The 19,913-nt window shown below is 61.7% G+C and overlaps 9 protein-coding genes across 9 annotated transcripts; 7 read left to right on the top strand and 2 right to left on the bottom strand.

Annotated features, from left to right (window-relative positions):
• Positions 1-44: 44 nt before the first annotated feature.
• Positions 45-2,392, bottom strand: amy1 (Alpha-amylase A type-1/2). Its single transcript, XM_062766637.1, has 9 exons — positions 1,880-2,392; positions 1,742-1,816; positions 1,680-1,703; positions 1,385-1,624; positions 1,144-1,347; positions 1,026-1,101; positions 880-987; positions 779-830; positions 45-738 (listed from the first exon to the last, which is right to left on the bottom strand). The coding sequence occupies exons 1-9, from the start codon at positions 2,103-2,105 to the stop codon at positions 100-102; spliced, it is 1,644 nt and encodes a 547-aa protein (XP_062622621.1). The 5' UTR covers positions 2,106-2,392; the 3' UTR covers positions 45-99.
• Positions 2,393-2,696: 304 nt separating this feature from the next.
• Necap2 (Adaptin ear-binding coat-associated protein 2) lies at positions 2,697-3,731 on the top strand. Its single transcript, XM_062766636.1, has 4 exons — positions 2,697-2,786; positions 2,825-2,952; positions 2,998-3,171; positions 3,422-3,731. Exons 1-4 carry the CDS (start codon positions 2,729-2,731, stop codon positions 3,656-3,658), a joined length of 597 nt encoding a protein of 198 aa, XP_062622620.1. The 5' UTR covers positions 2,697-2,728; the 3' UTR covers positions 3,659-3,731.
• Positions 3,732-4,670: 939 nt separating this feature from the next.
• On the top strand, positions 4,671-6,473 carry LOC62_01G000214 (uncharacterized protein; the record flags this gene model as incomplete). The annotated part of the gene is made up of 1 exon (XM_062766635.1): positions 4,671-6,473. One exon carries the CDS (start codon positions 4,671-4,673, stop codon positions 6,471-6,473), a length of 1,803 nt encoding a protein of 600 aa, XP_062622619.1.
• A 2,243-nt stretch (positions 6,474-8,716) lies between these two features.
• On the top strand, positions 8,717-11,069 carry GLN1 (Glutamine synthetase). Its single transcript, XM_062766634.1, has 5 exons — positions 8,717-8,890; positions 9,380-9,487; positions 9,621-9,766; positions 9,852-10,627; positions 10,855-11,069. Exons 2-5 carry the CDS (start codon positions 9,403-9,405, stop codon positions 10,922-10,924), a joined length of 1,077 nt encoding a protein of 358 aa, XP_062622618.1. The 5' UTR covers positions 8,717-8,890; positions 9,380-9,402; the 3' UTR covers positions 10,925-11,069.
• A 503-nt stretch (positions 11,070-11,572) lies between these two features.
• LOC62_01G000212 (uncharacterized protein) lies at positions 11,573-12,533 on the top strand (the record flags this gene model as incomplete). Its single annotated transcript, XM_062766633.1, has 4 exons — positions 11,573-11,748; positions 11,793-12,302; positions 12,339-12,409; positions 12,460-12,533. The coding sequence occupies exons 1-4, from the start codon at positions 11,603-11,605 to the stop codon at positions 12,531-12,533; spliced, it is 801 nt and encodes a 266-aa protein (XP_062622617.1). The 5' UTR covers positions 11,573-11,602.
• A 565-nt stretch (positions 12,534-13,098) lies between these two features.
• On the top strand, positions 13,099-13,344 carry LOC62_01G000211 (uncharacterized protein; the record flags this gene model as incomplete). Its single annotated transcript, XM_062766632.1, has 1 exon — positions 13,099-13,344. The coding sequence occupies one exon, from the start codon at positions 13,099-13,101 to the stop codon at positions 13,342-13,344; it is 246 nt and encodes an 81-aa protein (XP_062622616.1).
• Positions 13,345-14,056: 712 nt separating this feature from the next.
• LOC62_01G000210 (uncharacterized protein) lies at positions 14,057-15,636 on the top strand (the record flags this gene model as incomplete). Its single annotated transcript, XM_062766631.1, has 5 exons — positions 14,057-14,436; positions 14,474-14,544; positions 14,958-15,432; positions 15,468-15,538; positions 15,578-15,636. The coding sequence occupies 5 exons, from the start codon at positions 14,057-14,059 to the stop codon at positions 15,634-15,636; spliced, it is 1,056 nt and encodes a 351-aa protein (XP_062622615.1).
• A 703-nt stretch (positions 15,637-16,339) lies between these two features.
• Positions 16,340-17,315, top strand: LOC62_01G000209 (uncharacterized protein; the record flags this gene model as incomplete). Its single annotated transcript, XM_062766630.1, has 2 exons — positions 16,340-16,900; positions 16,953-17,315. The coding sequence occupies 2 exons, from the start codon at positions 16,340-16,342 to the stop codon at positions 17,313-17,315; spliced, it is 924 nt and encodes a 307-aa protein (XP_062622614.1).
• A 193-nt stretch (positions 17,316-17,508) lies between these two features.
• Positions 17,509-19,906, bottom strand: DRS1 (ATP-dependent RNA helicase DRS1; the record flags this gene model as incomplete). Its single annotated transcript, XM_062766629.1, has 2 exons — positions 17,509-17,947; positions 17,986-19,906. 2 exons carry the CDS (start codon positions 19,904-19,906, stop codon positions 17,553-17,555), a joined length of 2,316 nt encoding a protein of 771 aa, XP_062622613.1. The 3' UTR covers positions 17,509-17,552.
• Between the last annotated feature and the right edge of the window lie 7 nt (positions 19,907-19,913).

Genomic DNA, 19,913 nt, shown 5'->3' with positions numbered 1-19,913 from the left:
ACAATACACCACTGCCAAATGAGGATCAATGCATAAAAAACTTGCTTCTAGATGCTACAGAATGTCCACTGCACAAAGGCAGTCAGCCACCTCGCCACTTCACTTGCTCCCTCCTCTCAACCAGCCAAACATTGATGAGCCCTTACTCGACGACCGGCTGTGCGTTTTGCCACTCGAAATGCTGCCGGCTCCGCGCTTGTGTCCGATGGCAGGAGCAGCAGCAATGCGATCCGCCGCCGACATCTGCCACTGCACTTCCTTCCTGCCCTCAAACACGCTGAAGGGAAGGAAGACACGCGGCTCGCCAGCGACAATCGTAGCCGCGAGGCCACCAGACGGGTCCGTGGCGAAGATCTGGCCCGTGAGGACATCGACAACTGGCATCTTCGGCGCATAGCCGGTGATGGCTGACGGAAGGTAGTAGACTCGCGGGAGGACGAGAGAGCCCGAGTTTGTGAGCATTGAAACCATCGGGCCCTTGACAAGCACGGCCGTCTTGGGGTCGAGCTTGTGGTGCTTGAGGAGAGTGTGGAAGCCAGACGTCTCCATTGCTCGCCGGCGAGCAAGGTTGAGGCGCTGGAAGACGAGGTACATTGGCTTGTTGGGGGCGTAACCGAACAACCAGATGGCTTCACGGTTGAAGGGGTCGCTGCCGCCACGGAGGCCGTGCTCCTGGCCTTGGTAGATGATGGGGAAGCCATCGTTGATGAACGGGTAGATGGCCGCGTTCTTGAGCAGCTGTGGGGCGTTAGTTGTCGCGCATATGCGTGTGACATACAGCTCGGTCAGGGTTGGGCGAGACTGACGCGACACGATACGTGTCGTGGTTCCTGTGTTGTCAGCCACTGTACACACACACAAAGTGCAGCCAGGACGCACTCGACAAACGATCCCAAAAGTGTCGGGTCAGGCATGTCCCTGTGCACACGCGTGATCATCGACGTGAGTTCGTCGATTCCATACTCGTGAGGCTTTTCGAATGTTCGTCTGTGGCGTGAGTACTGGGTGTGTGTGCTTGCTCATACCTCAGGTGGTAGAAAGTTGCGTAGTCGAGAAGACTGTCGATGCTTCTCTCCTGATACGGGCGAAGGTAGGCTGGGTCTGGGGAATGGATCAACTTCACGCAGCCTCAAATCCACCCACCTCCGTGCCACACCTCGCCGATGGCAGCCACACCCGAGGCAACGACAAAGGGGGGCCAAAAGTCTTTGCGGACGTGCTTGACCGTGTCGACACGGATAGCGTCTATGCCAAAGATTTTGACCAAGTGATGGATCCAGTCGTTCAGAGTCTTGATCACGACAGGATTCTCAGTGTCGAGGTCGGGCATGTAGTCGTCGATCCAGCCTGCGGTCAGTGTTGCTGCCCCATTACGCACACTCACAGATCTCGCTCTGCAGCTGGCTACCGTGCTCACCGGCCTTGCAGTACCGGTGGTAGTGGCTGGGGTTGCTCAATACGCCGTACACATCCTCTGACGGCTGGAACTCTGGCCCGAGCCCCGACTGGTCATCTGCGCCGACATGGTTGGCGACCACGTCCACCATCAGATACATGCCGCGGGCATGCAGCGCCGCCGACAGATCCTTGAGATCCTGCTGCCCGCCAAAATGAGAGTTGAGGTCTGCCGTCACCGTTAGTGGTGTGCACTATCCTGTCCAGCCTCAAGGGACACCCACCAAAGATATTAGACGCCCAGTACCCTGCCAAGGTCAGTCCCCGTTCGTCCCGCCGTCCTCACCATGATAGCTTTCATGGAAGCCTCCGCTGGCGGTCGCAAAGCCCGGGATGTTGGCGACGATTGGACTAATCCAAACTGGTAAATTGTCAGCTGCAAATACATGTGCACGCTGCGCGCTGCGGCGCCACGTTCACCCACCAGTGTCAAAGCCCATGCCCTGGATGTAGCTGAGTTGCTGCTCGATGCCCTTCCATGTTCCACCGCAGTACCTGTGTTCTGCGGGGTTGCAGTACGAGTCAAAGCGGCCGTCGCTGCGGGCGAAGCGGTCGGTGATGACCTGGTAGATTGAGCGCTGGCGGAGCTCGGCGGTGGTGAGCGCCGCCGCGAGGGGCGCGAGGGCGAGAAGGAGGAGGGGGTTGGGCATGGCGGGGGTGGTGTTGGGATGTTGGAGCTGGAGAGCTGGGGAGCCGGAGCTCAAGTCTAGTTATCTATAACCTCTGCCGTCTTGTCGTTGCTGTCGTCGCCGCCGTCGGAAGCCAGCCCCGACGATCTCTATACACAGTTGGGGCCGGTGGAGGCGGGGGAGGGATGAGCGGAGGTGGGGCGCTCGGGCTGCCGAGGGGATAGCGGCGTGTCGTGAAAGGAGCGAGTTACAAGTGCAAGAGGAGGAGGGTCATGAGTGCTGTTCCGAGGTTTCCTTTGTTGTCGTCGTGTTTCTGCTTGTCGTTGTGAGACGCAAGGAGATGACTGTGAATGCAAGCCAAGTTGCCGGCGGCGGCGGGTACGAGAGGAGGCCTTCAAAGTCACTACAGCCTGCCCAGGGCAGCAGCAAAACAATTGCCGGCACCCCTGCACCCAGGACGACGCGCCGAGCAGGCCACCCTCCACTTGGCCCACTTGGCGGTACGTGCCAAGTTACGTAAATGTTCCTGACACGTGGAGGCGAGGTGAGGTGCGGTGTAGGTCGTCTGTGAGGCTCGCCAGCGACGTCTGAAGCAACAACATTGAACTGCGACGACGACCGCCTACACCCACACCAACACCATCATGGACTCGCTCACCGACGACATCGAGTCAATCCTCTTTATCGCCCGCGAGGTGATGGGTGCGTTTGGGGTGTCTAGTGCCCGCTAACAAGCCCAGTCTACCGCGTGCCCCCGCGTACCAGCGCGTCGGGGTACAAGGCTGCCGACTGGAACGTCGAGGAGTTTCTGTGGAAGGGGCGGCTGCGAGTGATTGAGGTGGGGAGCAGGTGTGACATTCGGTTGGAGGTGAGTGGTGCTAGAGGGGGGAGACATGCCGCTGACACTACGCAGGACGCGACCACTGGCGAGCTCTTCGCCCAGACCATGTACGCCGCGCCCTGGACCCAGGTCGAGCCCGTGCTCGACTCGTCGCGCTACTTTGTCCTCCGTGTCGAGGGTGACGGAGGAAAGCGCGCGTACATTGGCATGGGATTCCTGGAGCGGAGCGAGTCGTTCGACTTCCAGGTGAGTGCGGCGAGGGGTGCGGGTGTGTGGTGGTCTGGTGGTGGGCATGTTGGCTGGGGATGCTGTCAAGAAGTTGGCAGTGGTGCGTTCCGACTGCATCAAGTGCATTCTTGGAACATCTTCTCCTTGGCGTTTTCCTCGATGCCTTCCCTCGGCGCCTTCCTGGCACATCCCCAACATTATCCTCTTTCCTCACCTTCCTCCGTCCCCTTCCTCCGTCACACCCTTCCTTCCCACTCACACTCCCCAGGTCGCGCTCCAGTCAGTGACCAAGCGCGTGTCGGCGCCCCCCGAGACAGACGACGACAAGCCCGCCAAGCCCGCCGCCCCGCCCAAGGACTACTCGCTCAAGGAGGGGCAGACGTTCAGCATCAAGCTGCCCGGGCGCGAGCCGCGCAAGTCGCCCGCGCCCGCGCCGGCAAACAACGGCGCTGGCGGGGGACTGTTTGCGCTGCCGCCCCCTCCGCCGCCTGGACGGAGGAAGTGAGCGCTGCGGGTGTGTGTGAATGAGAGGAGGGATAGAGTTACGACTGTACATGACATGCATGGCCGATGCCGAGCAGGGTGGAGGGTAGCGGCGAGGAACGCCGCGGTGTCGGCGACGGCGTGGCTGAAGTTGCCGAGCTGGCTCGGGCTCGGCAGGATCCTCCGCAGTGAGGCGACTCGGCCTGTTCTGCAACGAGACGAATGGCTCATTGACTTGGCAAGAGTTGACGGCCGACAAAGTGGCTCGTGTCCAGCGCGCAGCAATCTACACCCGACGCCACACTGAGCTGGGGCGCATCAGCCGACTGGGCTCGCAGCGGCGCCTGGTTGCTGCGATGTGCGAGGCAGCTCTGCGCCGCTGCCACCACTGCGAACTGCGATACTGGCGGCTGTGGCTGGAGTACAACCTGCCACAGCAGTCTGCCAAGTGCTCGGGGACGGCATGCTTTGACACGGCCTCGCTGCCCATCTCCATGTCCATCCATCCTGCTGGCCAAGGCTAGGAACTGGTGGTGGAATGACGTAACCTGTGGTCCTAATGGGGCAGGTGTAATAAAAAGGTTAGGAGTGGCGACACTTCGACACTGTCTATTATGAGCGGATTAGGGGCATTAGGGGCGGCGGGTCTCGACCGTGGGTCCTTTTTGGCTCCCGCTGCGCCTTCCCGCCCCGCCCGCAGCCAGATCGATTTGACCTTTTCCCACTGTACCAACAACACTTCTTCTGCCCGATGCCGAGGGCCACATCAGCGTCGTCTTTCATGCTGCTGGACAACTAACACTTTGGCTCACGATTCGCCATCGGCCTCTACACTGGCGAAGCAGCGGGCCACGACGCTCACACTCACTTTCAACCACTACTTAACCCCCAACCCACCCACGCCGCAGCAGCAACTGCGCACAACTGTTGCTGTGCCGTAGCCGCGAAACCGTGAATACAAAACAAAGGCCGCCACCGCCTGCCTGCAATTCTCTTCTTCTCTTACCCCCCCAACGAAGGGCCTCTCTCTCACCATGTCCCTCCCACCGTACACCGACGAGAAGGTGCCCCTCGCCGCTGATGTCGAGGCCGGCGTCGTCGTCGACAACACCAAGGGTCCCATTGAGGACGACACCGAGCTCCAGGTCGGTGGCGGCGAGCGCAAGCGCTGCACCATGACCCGCCGCAAGAAGTTTATCCTCGGCGCCGTGGCCATCACCACCTTTTTCGCGCTCAAGGGCTGCGCAAAGCGTCACATGATGCACGGGCACCATGGGTTCCTCGACGAGTCGTTTGGCGAGCAGTTCCACCCCGGCTTCGCCCACGGCCGCCCGCCCGCCCCCGGCCTCGAGTTCCACACGTTTGACGGCAGCGAGGGTGCCGAGCCCTTCGTCCGCGTCCCGGCCACGTACGCGCCCTCATCCATCTGGGACATGACCAATGACGGGCAGGTGTGGCAGACGGCCAACGCGAGCCTGCCGCTCCGCCGCCGTCCTCTCAGCGTCCAGTTTGCCGACGCTGCTGACGCGCGCGTCGTCGTGTCTCGCGGCGACGCCGACAAGGGCGCCGTGTTTGTCGAGTCCACGTGGGAGGGCAAGGGCCCCGCCTCGGGCGTCGAGCTCGCCCTCGGCGCGAGCGACTTCCTCTTCGTCAACGGCAGCCAGGGCGAGCACGTCGTGCACATTGTCCTGCCTTCCGAGTCCAAGGGCATCAAGGACCTGAGCGTGTCCGGTGCCAACGTCCGCCTCGAGCTCCACTCGACGGCCGCTGGTGTGCGCTTCAAGCACCTTGCCGTCCACGCCACTGGCAGCGTCCACCTCCCCGAGGTGATCGCCAAGGCTGTTGAGATCGAGTCGCCCACTGGTGACATTGAGGGCCACTTCAATGTCTCGCGCCACCTCGCGCTCCGCACTGTGACGGGCAACATCAACGCCACTGTGCACGTCCGCCCTCCTCACCACCACAAGGACCACGACCACGACGGCCACAAGGACCACGACCACGACAAGGATGACGACGGACACCACGACAAGCACGGCCCTCACCACGGCGACGACCACCACCACAAGCACGGCGAGGAGGAGCGCGCTGTCATGGGCCGCATGCCTTGTGGCGGCCAGAAGAAACGCGGCCTCGGTCTCTTTGCCTGGATCCGCGGTGACCACCCCGACCACCCCAAGCGCCCGCCGTTCCGTCTCCCCGTCTTCATCCGCGCGACGTCGGTTTCGGGCCACGTCGAGGTTCGTGTCCGCAAGCCTCACTTTGTCTCGACCCACACTGTGGCTCGTTCGGCTACCGGCAACGTCAAGCTCCTTGGTCTGCCCTCGTTCCACGGCTACTTCCGTGCCGCTGCCCGTGTCGGCACTGTCAAGGTCAAGGCTGGCCCCAAGGAGATCAAGTACTTCCACGAGAAGGAGTCTGAGACGGGCAAGTTTGTCGACGGTATTGTGAAGCTCGGCAACCACACGCACCACGACCACCCCGACCACCCCGACCACCCCAAGCACCCTGACCACCCTGACCACCCCAAGCACCCCGACCACGGTGACCACGACCACGACGAGCTCAAGGCCCTCCACCACCACGGTGACAAGCACCACCACAAGCACGGCAGCAAGCACGGCGACAAGCACCACCACAAGCACGAGCACGGCCGCGGCTTTGTCGCCAAGTTTGTTGGTGACCGTCTCCACCGCTTCGACCGCATTGCGGCGTGGCACCACCGCTTCGTCGGCGACGACGACGAGCCCGACCACCCTCGCCACCGCCGCCCGCCTCCGGGCGTCTCGGGCGCGATTGCGTTCACCGAGGTGGGCGATGTCGTTCTTATTCTCTAAGCCGAGGCGAGCCAGCACCAGCCGCAGGCTGGTGCTTGCGAGGCGAGGCAGTTCTGAGCGTGACTTGTTCGCGCAGTTTGTAAGAAGAAAACTCTTGAAATCCATATTTGCTCCATATCAGATGAACATGTTGAGCCGTGAGGTTGGGAGAGGGGGTCGTGGGCGAGCATGAGAGAACTTGCCACCGAGCATGTCACCGAGGCCATGTCGTCGCCAGAACACTCGCGCGCGGTCACCACACACCCACCAAGCGCCAGACCGCTTGCCACCGGCCATGTCTGTCACCGCCAGGCCACTAGCTAGCTCGTAGCGCGCCGTGCCGAGATTCTCGCGGTTGCCGTCGCGCTAGCTGCTGATCGAGACATTGTGGCATAGTCGTAAGGCGCTGCCGGCGAGGCGAGGCGAGGCGAGGCGGTGGCGATCTGCCATGATCTGACAAGTGAGATGAGATGAATAGGATCGCTCCGCGCTCTGCAGCGCTCTCTCTGCACTGCACGGCAACGAACGATCTGTCGACGCCCTCCTTCAAGCTCCCAACTGACTCACCGCTACATCTCCGCCCCGCTACCTCGCACACCGCACGCACCGACCAACAACGGCCACCCCGCCAAACGCCACCCCCACGAGCTATTGTCCAGCGCTGGCAGGCCCCACACGGCGCCCATTGTCCCAGTACGCCGCGAGCAGGCTGAACTAGGCTATACGAGCATATACCCGGTCGCACACCCGATGCGATTCCACGAATCAGCGCGCGGCCAGTTCACTGCCGGAGCAGACTATCATGCTGTAGCTATCATTAGATCTCGCCGGCGTCGTGAGATTGGCGCGACGTGATTGGCCCGTGTGGGGCTGTGACTGCCATCTCAGATGCCTTCGTCGTGAAACAGTCATGTTCGCTACGCGCTAGCCTGCCCAGCCGTGTCTACCCGGCTATGCGAGAGTGACTACACGCACGCAAGGGTTATCTAGTCGCAGTCGTGCCATGCCTTGTTCATTGGCAGGAGATATCGTCGCTGCTCTTGGCCGGGGGGTGGGGCAAGAAGTGGGCGAGCGGCACGCGCCGCGCCTGCTGCGCGCTGGCCCCAATGATCGCCGCCATCTTGCCTTGCTCGTCTGTCTCGCTCGCTTCATCCTCGCCTTCGCCTCGTCGTGGCGATTTGCGTATCTGGTCTGAGCGCAGCGCACGCAGCGCTACGAAGCGCACAAGGCACCCCCACAACCCCCTTCCCCAGATAGGGCGCAGGCGGGGATTGGTGCTGGTTGCAGTACACCGTTGCCGCGATTTCCGACCTTCCCCGGCATTCTGCGCTCTGCTCCTGTACGCTGGCCCGCTGGCTGGCGCGTGTCGGAATCCCCGCGCGCGCGTGCCCCCCAGCCACGACAGACAACTCTGGGGCCTCGGAAGCGTCAGTCGGTACTGTAGCTGGGTGTGTGCGACTGTGCGTGCGTCACGGGGGTGCCTCGCCCCCTACCGCCAATGAGCGTCGCGTGAGTACCGGGAGAATCTGCGCAAGGATGATACGTGTCGCCCCGGGGTGGGGACGGTGTCGAGTCGAGGCAGTCACCAACAGCGGCTTCGGCGCGGGTCTTGCCTGCTGCATGCGGCGGGGTTGTACACTCCGCGGCGCCGGATTCGGCGTCGTCGTCGTCGCGCGCGTCAGTCGTCGGTCGGGGCGGGGCGTCGGCCAAGCGCCGTCATGCAAGTGGTGCGAGCGAGTCAGACTACCCGGCGCGTAGTAGCCGGCCCGACTCGACCGACTGACCAGCAAACGAGCAGCACAAGCGCGGCAGGCTGTCAGGCTGGCGTTTGTTTGGTGGTGACGCAGGGCGGGCGACCACGCCCTCAGCCTGGAATCTGGGCATTTGCGTGGGCGGACGGGCAGTGAACGAGTCGCTCACCGCCCACACCCCCTTGCCTTGGTGGTGCTGCTGCTCCTACGCCTCTCCTACTCTCTCCAATCCCCAATTCCATGCCCTGAATGAAATTCGAACACACTTGCAGTTTGACCAATCACGTCTTGTGGCAAACGGAGCTTTTTCACCGCCAACTGCCGGATGCGCGGTTGCCCCGATAAGCTGAAGGCGGTCCGTTGTGGCGAGGCTCCCAAGGCTCCTCGGGTGAGATGCCTCGTAGCCCGTGGATCCTCTGGTGAGATGCCTGGCCTACGGGGTGCTACGACCTCCCTCCTCCTGCCTTGCCTTGCTGCGTGCCCCCCCAACTCCGTACCCCTTCCCCCCGAGCACTCACCACTACTCATCGCATCTCCTTTGTGCTAGCAAGTACAAAACCACCTACCTCGTCCTTCACCTCCTCCTCATCTCCCTCCCCAATCTCCTCCCCCCCAAATCGCCCTTTCTTGTGGCTTCGTCTGCTTTTCCCAAGCACACATTCATTTCAGTCCCCTCCCGACCAACCTGTAAGTGACTCCCACGCCCAGAACAAGAGGGACAAATCGCTCATTTTCGCGCGCCTTCGCCTTGTAATTGCCTGCCCCGCCTCTGCCCTCCCTTGCCTCGCCTCATTTTTATCATCATCACACGACCACGTCCACGCCTACTGCTGTTGCTACTCCTTTGTGACGACGATTAAACTGTGCTTGACGACACTGCCCCTCCTGTCGTGTGCATCACTCGCATCTCCACACACACGTCCCTTGCACATCGACGCATCGGCCCCATTCCTGTGACTCGCCCGACACTCATCCCTGTACCGCCCGCCTCCCCACACTGCCTCTCCACCCTGTGCTACTATTGGCCGACTCTTTCGCTACGACTCGGCATCCTTTCTCGCACCGTCGTATATATTCCCTGTTCTGTCGCGTCGTTGATTGTCGAACCTCACCACTCTCCCACCCCCTCGCTACGATCGCCACTCGTGCCACTTTCTACCTCGCGTCCGAAATCAGACTCCCCCAGGTAGTTAATCACCATGTCGAACATCATCGCCACCAAGCGCGTCGACCTCCTCGCGCCTTACATGGCCCTCGACCAGGGCTCCAGCGTTCAGGCTGAGTGTGAGTAAGCTGTTTGGCTGCTGCGGGGCCAAGGTTGCCTTGGCACACCCGAAAACTACCACGTCATGGCGACGGGTGCTTTTTAGTGGAGCCGTCGCGTAGTTCGTGGAGCAAGGCTGACGCGATGCCACAGACATCTGGATCGACGGTGACGGAGGCCTCCGTTGCAAGACCATGACCCTCGACGAGGCCCCCAAGTCGGTTGCCGACCTCCGCGAGTGGAACTTTGACGGCTCGTCGACCAACCAGGCCCCCGGCGACAACTCTGATGTCTACCTCGTGAGTACAGCTTAGGGTTTGCACCCGTGTCAATCCCGCCACGCCCGCAACGGCCTGCCACGCCCACCGCTCACACACACAACAGCGCCCCGTTGCCATCTTCAGGGATCCTTTCCGTGGCGGTGCCAACATCCTTGTCCTCTGTGAGACCTACGACAACGACGGCACCCCCAACTCGTCCAACCACCGTGCCCACGCCAAGAAGGTGATGGACGCCGCCAAGGACGTCGAGCCCTGGTTCGGCCTTGAGCAGGAGTACACCCTCTTCGACGCCGACGGACAGGTCTTTGGCTGGCCCAAGAACGGTTTCCCCGGTCCCCAGGGCCCCTACTACTGCGGTGTCGGCGCCGGCAAGGTCTTTGCCCGTGACTTCATCGAGGCCCACTACCGCGCCTGTCTCTACGCCGGTGTCAAGATCTCGGGCATCAACGCCGAGGTCATGCCCTCGCAGTGGGAGTTCCAGGTCGGCCCTTGTGAGGGCATCGAGCTCGGTGACCACCTCTGGATCGCCCGCTTCCTCCTCCTCCGCATCGGTGAGGAGTGGGGCATCCGCCCCTCGTTCCACCCCAAGCCCCTCAAGGGCGACTGGAACGGTGCCGGCTGCCACTCCAACTACTCGACCAAGGCCATGCGTACCCCCGGCAAGGGCCTTGCCGCCATCGAGGACGCCATCAAGAAGCTTGAGAAGCGCCACCTCGAGCACATTGCCGTCTACGGCGAGGACAACGACCAGCGTCTTACCGGCCGCCACGAGACTGCCTCGCTCAACACCTTCTCGGCTGGTGTCGCCAACCGTGGTGCCTCCATCCGTATCCCCCGTCACGTCGGTGCCCAGGGCTACGGTTACCTCGAGGACCGTCGGTGAGTATCTTATCACAATCATAACCCTCTACTATCACCCCATTATCACGAGAACCAATTTGGTTCCGCTTGGGTTCCCCATTTGGTTCCGCATTTGGTTCCGTGGTGGAGGTTGTGGCGGTGTGGCACTTCCACACTCGTCCACAGCTCCTTCCACAACCCTCCTCTACCTCCTCTTTCTCTTCCTACACCTCCCCAAACGTCCCCAGATCGCTAACAGAGCATAGCCCGGCATCCAACATCGACCCATACCGCGTTACGGCGATCCTGGTGGAGACTACGATCCTCAACGCCTAAATTCGCACTGTGTAACATGGTATTGTGTATGTAGGAACACTCTGGTGCGGGGGGGCGCGCGTGGCATTAGTAGGGAAGTGGGCTCGCTATCACAAGGCCCCCGTCTTCATTCCCCTGTGATGCAATCGGTCTGCCGAAGAAATAATGAGCGCCGAACGCGGTAGGGTCGATGTTGGATGCCGGGCTATGCTCTGTTAGCGATCTGGGGACGTTTGGGGAGGCCCGCGCCCTTACGGGCGCGGAGGGGGTCGGCGGCCGCTTCGCGGCCGCCTCCCTCGCGTGCGAGCGCAGTGCTTGGTCTCTCGAGCAGTGGTGGCATTGGTGGTAAGCTTCCAGCCTACTGACGGCGCGGCAACTGACTGATCGGCTGACTATCGGCCTGTCCCTGTACGATTCAGGTCTGCGCCGCACTGCAAGCCGTTTATCTGGCTCTGCGGCGCATGCGAGCGGACGTCGATGGTCAAGTCTTATCTCGGCGATACCAAGAGATAATAATCGCTGAATGGAGATAAAGGCGAGAGGGGAAGGGAGATAGTGCCACGAGCAGACGACTTACGTAATGATAAATGACGTCACGGTTGAGACCTCGTGTTGTCGAGACATGGTGGATGGCACACACTCACACACTGCACACTCATTCGGGGCGCGGGGCGTCCTCCACGCATCCAACAGACGTGCATGGACGAGGAAGATGAAGGGTGTCATCTTGCTCGTCGTCTCCTCTCACGCCCCAAGCAGCTGTGCTACTGGCGCCGGCGAAAGCTCATAAGACGACTGAATGGTGGTTGTCCCTTTTGTCGTCTATCAACTCTCCCCAAACCCAAGTGAGCACACCCACTTCCCTGCCCCAGACTCTGCTGACCGTCAGAATGTATCCGTCCATCGACTTTAATATGGAGCTGCCAGCGCAGTACATCGTCCCAACGCACTCCGACAACCCGGACGACCCCATGGTGCCTGCCAGGCCCAACGTCGTCACGCTCCCGCCGTGCACGATGCCCGCGTACGACAGCAAGCCGCGCCGCCTGCCGTCCAACCTCGAGATGTTCCACACCGAGTGGATGCTCCGAATGGATACGGACGTCCTCCCACTCATCGGCGTCGGAGTGTCCGACATGGCCATCCAAATCCCCCTGGCTTCTGCCGACGTGACGACGATTGACAAGATCTACGACGACCGCCGCAAGGTTCTCACCTTTGTCTACTCGGTCGCTCGCATCCTCCTCTTTGTGAACGACAACGACAAGCTTCAGCTTAACTCGGAGCTCGCCTACGAGCTCTGGGGTGTCAAAGGCAACGAGCTGTTAGGCAGGCTCGACCCTGACATCCTCGGCTGCCCCGCTGTCGACGCCGCGGAGCAATTGGAGGACCGCTTCTTGTATGTTGACTCTTCGGTCTGCCTCTGACACCACAGCGAGGAGCTCCGCCTCCACACGATTGCGCGCCATCTCGAGTCCAATGGCTGGTCGGTGCCGGGCATGACGCGTAAGTGCATCGATGTACCCCCGGCAGCTGCGCCGTTCTGAGTAACCCAGCTGTAGTGTTCGCGTCGTTCTCCCAGTTCGACCACGCGCCGCGCAAGGTTTTCGAGATCAGTCCTCGGGAGTAGGAATGTAGTTCATGTGTATGTAAGGGGCATGGGTCCAAGGGCAGAGTGACATGCTACAGATGGACATGCAATGATAGGCGTGTGACGGTATTCTCGCAGCAGTGTTTGAACTGGGTGGCGGGGGCACCTGCTACGGCCACTCTGGTTCCAGGTCGGGCGTGAGCAGTATGTGAGGGAGGGACCTTGGAAACCGATACGTCTCCACACCAACTTCTCACATCAGCACCATTATTATACACACCTGGCTTCGCGACATGGTTACGCGGTGGGTAGCCTGGAGGTGCTCCAACACGAACACTGATACTCCCCAGCTTGCACCGATTTCGACCCGGAGGTCTGCATGACACCGACACAGGCGGAGCCTTGGCAGCCGAACCCCTTTGTCGCCTTACCGCCAGACTTCACCTCTCTTCCACCCTGCCCCGTGCCAGTGTACGCCGGCGAGACTTGGGGCTGCCCATCTAACCTGTGCGAGTATCGCGCGGCATGGACAGCCTTGATGGACTACAGCGCCGCGGCGCTTGTTGTCGGTGGCGCCGTCGGGCGGGACCTGGCGGTAGACGCCATGGTGGACCGCGACCAGGCGAGGCTCGACCAAGTCTACGCCGACGTGACCAAGGTGACGCAGTTTGTCTACTCCATCGCCCGAATTCTTCTCGTTGTGAGAGACGGAGAGCTCGCACTCAACACTCCCCTCGCTACCGAGCTCTGGGGCGCTGCGGGCGCCGAGCTGTGCGCCAGTCTCACGCCTGAGGCGCTCGGCTTTCCAGCCGTCGATGCGGCGATGGAGTTTGAAGACCCCTTCTTGTAAGTACGTCACGGCTGGTGCAGTCTAACGGAAGCGAGCAGTCGCGCCTCCATAAGCTGGCGCGATACTACAAGGTGTGCGGGTGGTCGGTGCCGGGTATGCCTCGTGGGTTATTTGTTCGTTGTGGCATGTGGTAGTTCTCTAACCACATGACGACACAATCGCCGTCTACGCCTCGCTCACCAAGTTTGGCCACCGCCCTCGCAAGCCTTTCGTTAAAGGTTGGATCGTAACACCCGACACCCGCCATTTGCATAACATCGATTCCTTCTATTCTGGGAGCACTGGTGGGTGGCAGAAGGCGTGGACGAGGCTGCGAGGCTTCGTGACTTCTATGTTTGGGGTCTCGGGTTGAGGGGTTTCTTTGTGGCATGCATCTGGGGTGGATTGGAATGAGAGCATTGAGCTCGTAGACTGGAGTACACACGGGGTGTGTGCTGCGAGATAAGGGGGCACCCATGTTGGTCGCTGCGTTTGAAGGTCAAGCAGTGCCAACGAATAAAGGAAGGGGCGCCACCAGTTCTGCTTCTGTCCAATCCATCTCTTCACCACGTCTCGAGTCAGTCCTATCGCCGCACCCACCCTACCTACACTCACACACACTGCAGATATGACGATTCCTGACGAGTGCATGAGGCCGACGCAAGTCCCGAGGACCCAGCGGAACCACTTCAACCCACCCCTGCCGTCCTTTGGGTCTCTTCTCCCGGCCCCCATGCCGACATACGCCGGGGAAGCCAGCGGCATACCGTCCAACTTCCGCCACTGTTACTGGACCTGGGAAGAACTGATGGACTACGAGGCGCTTGAGCTCATCGGCTACCGCACGTCGTACGAGGTCATGGTATCTGCCCTGCGGGCCGAGGACCAGGCTGCCGTGGACCAGGTCTACGCCGAACGCTGCAAGGTGCTCAACTGTGTCTACTCTGTCGCACGCGTTCTGCTCGTTGTTCGCGCGGGCGAGCTCTCACTCAACCAAGAGCTGGCGAGCAAGCTGTGGGGCGAGGGCGGGGTGGAGCTGTGCATGAGGCTCTTGCCCTCTGTGCTCGGCTTCAACGAGGTCGACGCGAGGACCCGGTATGCCGACTCTTTCCTGTAGGTCACGTTAAAGTCCGAGTCTGACGCGCCACAGCGAGCATTTCCGCCTCTACCGCATCGCACGCTACCTCAAGAACAATGGCTGGAAGGTGCCGGGTATGACCCGTAAGTCTGATGTGCGTTCATTCTGACACTGAAGCGGGAGTGTATGGCTCCTTCACCCGATTCGACCGCATCGCCGCCCACCTCGAAGGTCGCTCGATCCGGAGGTACCTGTGGGCTGACCCCGATGAGTGAGGGGGCAAAGAAAGCTCCGGGCGGCAAGACCATGGAGAGGTATACGGACATGCATGTAGTGGTGATAACCTGGCGTTGGGTGGTCGTGAGTGAGTTGAGATTGGCACGCCGGGTTAGGCGGTCGCAGTGCGTCGCCAGGAGTGAGCTGCAAAGGAAGGGCGCTGCACATCAACTGTCTTGTCATTCAACACTATCTCAACACAACAGGTCAGCCCATCCACCCCAAAGACACCGCGTGTAAACGCACTACCATGTGGAGCTGACACGCCTCAGAATGCCAGCCACCGAGGCCGAGTTGGCCGAGCAGCACGAGTGGGCAGAGAAGGGAAACCTTTATCCCGACGCACCCCCATTCGACACGCACCCCCCTTGCCCCATGCCGGTGTACAGGGCCGCTCGCTGGGGTAACCCCGTCAACCTGAACGAGCACCGCGCCGTTTGGAGGAGCCTTGTGGACACCGATCTCATCTACCTCGTCTCCTACCGCGCCTCGGGCGAGCGTGCTGTCCTGTTTGCAGTCGTCAACGCGGACAACGACGCCCTGTATGCGATCGCCAGGCAGCGCAAGACTGTCGTCACCATGGTCCACTCGGTCGCCCGTCTCCTCCTCGTCTATGAGGACGGCAAGATCCAGCTCAACGCAATGCTTGCCGGCGCACTCTGGGGCAACGCTGGGTACCAGTTGTGCGACCACCTTTCCACCAAGACACTGGGTCTTGCAATGGATGACGCTGGCAAGCGCGGTGACCCCTTCATGTGAGTGTCTCACCCTTCCTTCACTGACGACACAGGCAACAGTTTCAGCCCCACCGCCTGGCGCGATACCTCCTCGACAATGGCTGGCAGGTGCCGGGTCTGACGCGTGGGTCGTTGTTGCCTGAGCCAACTGACGTCGACCCAGCTGAGATTCTCGCGTCACTCGACGAGCATGGCGAGGTTGTTGGCGACCATGCCGAATAGGCGCCACTTTCACATCTTGTACATATGTAACGACAGAGGAACGATAACTTAGGCGCCTCGCTCACCGGAATGCAATCGTTTATCTGAAAAAATAACGTACCACGCCGGATTATTCTCACCACCATACGGAAAACTCTACTACCACAGCACCACAAGACGGTACCCCGACTCGCAACAGCATGCACCAAAGCATCACGTGCCTCCATGCATCGTTTTGCTGCTGATGAGCAGAAGTGCTAATAGTTTCGGGTCGACGGCCTGGACGACTGGGAGTGTAGAGGACGTCCAGAGGCCGACCTCGGCACCGAGTCGGCCTGGCCCGAAGTGCCACGCCCGCACCGGGTATCCTGGATGGTGTGATAACCTCTCATCCTTGCGAACGCGGGCAACTGACAGATGCATGCTGCACATGCAGCGCATCGACTGGAGGGAATCGGAGTGTCTCAATGCATGCAAGCCACGGTGAACGTTCGAGTCACACGCAGCGGCCCAAACCAGGACCCATCGCTAGAGCCGAGTCACCGGCGCTTCACATCGGGTTTGTGCGATCGGGCAGTGCGTAGCGCGCGGCAAAAGTTCGACTCGGCGGGCAAGTCGGGTGCTCGTCGGTCGTCATCACAACTCTCCACTCGACAACGACTATATCAACAACAACGGCGCGGTTCAACTCTCTTTCTTTTGCCCAACCCCTCAACACTACGCCATGACAATCGCACTGTACGCGCACAAGCCGCACGCGATCCTGCCGTTCCTACGACAAGACCTGCCGGACACGGTCGTGGCCGTCGGGTCAATCATGTGCAACCGGACGAGCGAGGACGAGGCGGGGCCGGTCGAGGGGCTGCCGGTGCCAGGTGTGCTGTCGACCATCCACGCGACGTTCCCGCCGGCCCAGAACGGGGAAGCGTTGCAACCCGGCGAGTCATGGGTCATCGCGTACGCGCTCCCCCGGCCCTCGGAGCAGATCCGCGTCTACCACTCGCTCCAGCACTACCCGGCCCGCCAAACCCCCGAGACCATCGCGCGCGCCGGCGCAGAGATCAACGCGGTTATCGACGAAATGGCAAAGCTGTACCCCGCGCAGCGGGTCGTCGGGCAGGTGCCAGAGGTCTTCCGCCCGTTCGTGCAGGCGCATGTCGGCGGCCCGGATCACGGACGCAACTGGACGTACTTTGCTCCTCCGGGGGGCACCAAGGTGGACCTGAGCGGGGTGAACACTGATGGGTTGGAGCTCGGGCTTGCGCGGGAAGAGGACGCGGCGTTGGTGAGTGCGGCCGGCGGCCACAGACTCGACAAGCGTAGCTCACGCTCTCCAGATCTTCGCAGAGAACAAGTACCGCAGCCTAGAGTACTACGCCTCGCGCGCAGCGCACACCACCGTCCTCCGGCCCACCGTCGCCCCCGGCGAGCCCACCCCGCTCCCCGTCGCATGGTTCATGACGCACGGCGACGGGTCAGTCGGCGCGCTGCACACCATGCCGGCGTACCGCCGCCGCGGGCTCGCCAAGGTGCTGATCGCGAAACACCTCGGCGACCTCGAGGCCCGCGGCGTGCCAGTCTACTGCAATGTCGAGAATGGCAACGAGGTCAGCGCGAAGCTTTGGGAGGGGCTCGGGTGGACGCGGGGGTGGAACGCGACGTGGATTTATCAGTACCAGCATGGCGCGCGCAAGTGGTAGGGGTGGGCGTGGGGGCTGCACCGTAGATTGTATAGACGATGGATAGGATGACTCATCTTGCGGGAAGTCGCAGCGCAAGGTCGTGGCGAGACCGACCTAGCCAGCATGTTTGACACATGTCTGCCGATTGCGATTCGATCGTGCCGACCACCAACCCCTACTGCTGCTCCACCTCGCCCCAGTCCCCGCCTCACGCATACCGAATACATGCCCAAACTCTATGCAAATGCACCCCGCCTACTTCTTCCCCTTGCCCTTACCCGCCTTACCCCCCTTGCCGCCGCCCTTGCCCTTCTTGCTCAGGTTGACCTTTGTCGGCTTGGCGCGCATCCCCTCGTGGTCGTCAAACGCGCTGCGCTTGGGGCCCGGCTTCTTGCCGCTCTTGGCCTTGGCCTTGCCAGCGGGCTTGACCGGCTCGGTGATCTTGCCCGGACGCGCCTTCTTCTTTGCATTGCGGATAGCCGCCGACACACGCTGCGAGGCCGCCTGGTCGGCTGCGTCCTCCTCCGCGGCCATCTTGCGGCGCTTCTGCCTACGCGACATGCCGTCGTACTTGCCGTGCTTCTCCTTCTTCTTTGCGGGTTCGTCCTTGGCCTGCTTGGAGGTGCCTGCGTGGGCCGCCTTGCCAGCTTCTGTAATCGTCAGTACACCACCCGCCGGTTTCACTCACCCTTGGCCGTCTGCTTCTCCTTCTCCGACTGGAACCATGTTCGTGCAGGACGCGAGAAGATCTCATCCTCGTGCTCAACCATGTTCTGACCCTTGCGGATCTCCATGTCGGCCTGGCGCATGGCCTTTTCTTCACGCTCCTCCTTGAGAATGTCGGTGATTTCATCCTTGAGGTCGTCGAGCTTCTCAGCCATGGCAGAGACTGCCTCGCCAGGGATGATGCGGTGGCGGATCTGGTCGGCCTGGGACTGCTTGATCACAGCCTTGAGCATCTTGCGGTCGACTTCGCCCACGAGGGTGATCGAACGACCCTTGCGTCCAGCACGGGCAGTACGACCAACACGGTGGGTGTACTGGGCCAGCTGACCCGGCATGTCATAGTTGATAACCGTTTCGACACCCTTAATGTCGAGACCACGCGACGCGAGGTCGGTAGCAAGGAGGTAGTCGACCTTGCCGGCCTTAAAGTCGTTGAGGGCGACGAGACGCTGCTCCTGGGTGAGGTTTCCGTGCAGCTCGGCGGCCTTGAGGCCAAAGAGGCCAAACACGACACGCATCTGGTGTGCAAGCGCCTTGGATCGGAAGAAGATGATGCAGCGTTCGCGAACGGTACGCTGGCAGAGGGTGAGGAGGGACGGTGATCGCAGGTCGTCCTCACGGATGCGAACAAACTCCTGCGTAAGACCCGCAGCGGTGTGGCGCTTGGCATCGACAAACACGCGGACGGGCTTGTCAAGCGAGAGCTTGACCAGCTCGTCGACCGAGTCGGACATGGTAGCCGAGAACAGCATAGTCTGGCGGTTACGCGGGCACTGGCGGACAATCTCGTTGAGTTCGTCGGTGAAACCGGCCTCGAGCATGCGGTCGGCTTCGTCGATAACGAGAATGTCGAGGGCTGAGAGGGTGAACGAGGGGGTGTTGGTCAAGTGGTCGATCAGACGACCGGGCGTGGCGATAAGGATATCGGGGAGGGTGCGGAGGGCGTGGGCTTGTGCGTTGAGGGAGAGACCACCGACAAGGAGCGCAAAGCGCACGTCGAGGCCGCCGCGCTCAGCGAGGGCCTTGCCGACCTGCTCGACCTGGACTGCGAGTTCACGAGTGGGGCAGAGCACGAGCACACGGCAGGCCTGGCCACCGCGCCCGCGGTCGCGGTACGACAGACGCTCCAGGATGGGGATCATGAACGCGCCGGTCTTTCCGGAACCCGTCACGGCGGAACCGAGGATATCGCGGCCGAGGAGGGCGAGCGGGACGGCGCGCGACTGAATCGGCGTGGGTGCCGCAAAGCCGAGAGAGGTGAGCGCGCGCAGGAGCGGTCGCGACAGGTTCATCGAGGCAAAGGTGCTGGGGAGGTCGGTCTGGGTCGCTGTTGGGTCGGCGGAGAAGAAGGCGTCTTTGCGGGCTTCTTCAGCGGCGTCGACTTCGGAGGCGTCAGAGTCGGAGTCGGCGTCGGCGTCAGAGTCGGCCTCGATTTCCTCGTCGTCGTCGTCGTCGCCCTCCTCCTCGTCGCCGTCAACGTCCATACCCTCCTCGTCGCCCTCCTCCTCATCACCCTCCTCCTCCTCATCATCCTCCCCATCGCTCCCCTCCTCATCTCCCTCACTCCCGCTCTCCTCCTCATCACTCTCCCCCTCGTCCCTTCTCCGCTTGCGCTCGCGGTAGCTCTGGAGCGGCTTGCCCGTCCTCCGGGCGATAATGTCGTCGACGGTAATGGGCGCGTCCTTGCCCTCGACCTCGTCGCCGCCCCACAGGTCGAGCACACCCTCGGTATTGTTCGCGCCGAGGTCAAAGTTGAAATCCGCGTCGAGGTCGTCCGTCTTCTCGCCCGCCGCCGACGCCCGCTTGCTGCTCTCGGCGCGGGGAGTTTCGAGGATCTGCTCCTCGTCGTCCGAGTCGATCGTGCCGATAAAGTCGAGGACCATGGTGTGG

The sequence above is a fragment of the Vanrija pseudolonga genome, chromosome 1 (genome assembly GCF_020906515.1).
Source record: "Vanrija pseudolonga chromosome 1, complete sequence".
NCBI lineage: Eukaryota > Fungi > Basidiomycota > Tremellomycetes > Trichosporonales > Trichosporonaceae > Vanrija > Vanrija pseudolonga.
This window is presented reverse-complemented; position numbering and strand designations above follow the sequence as displayed.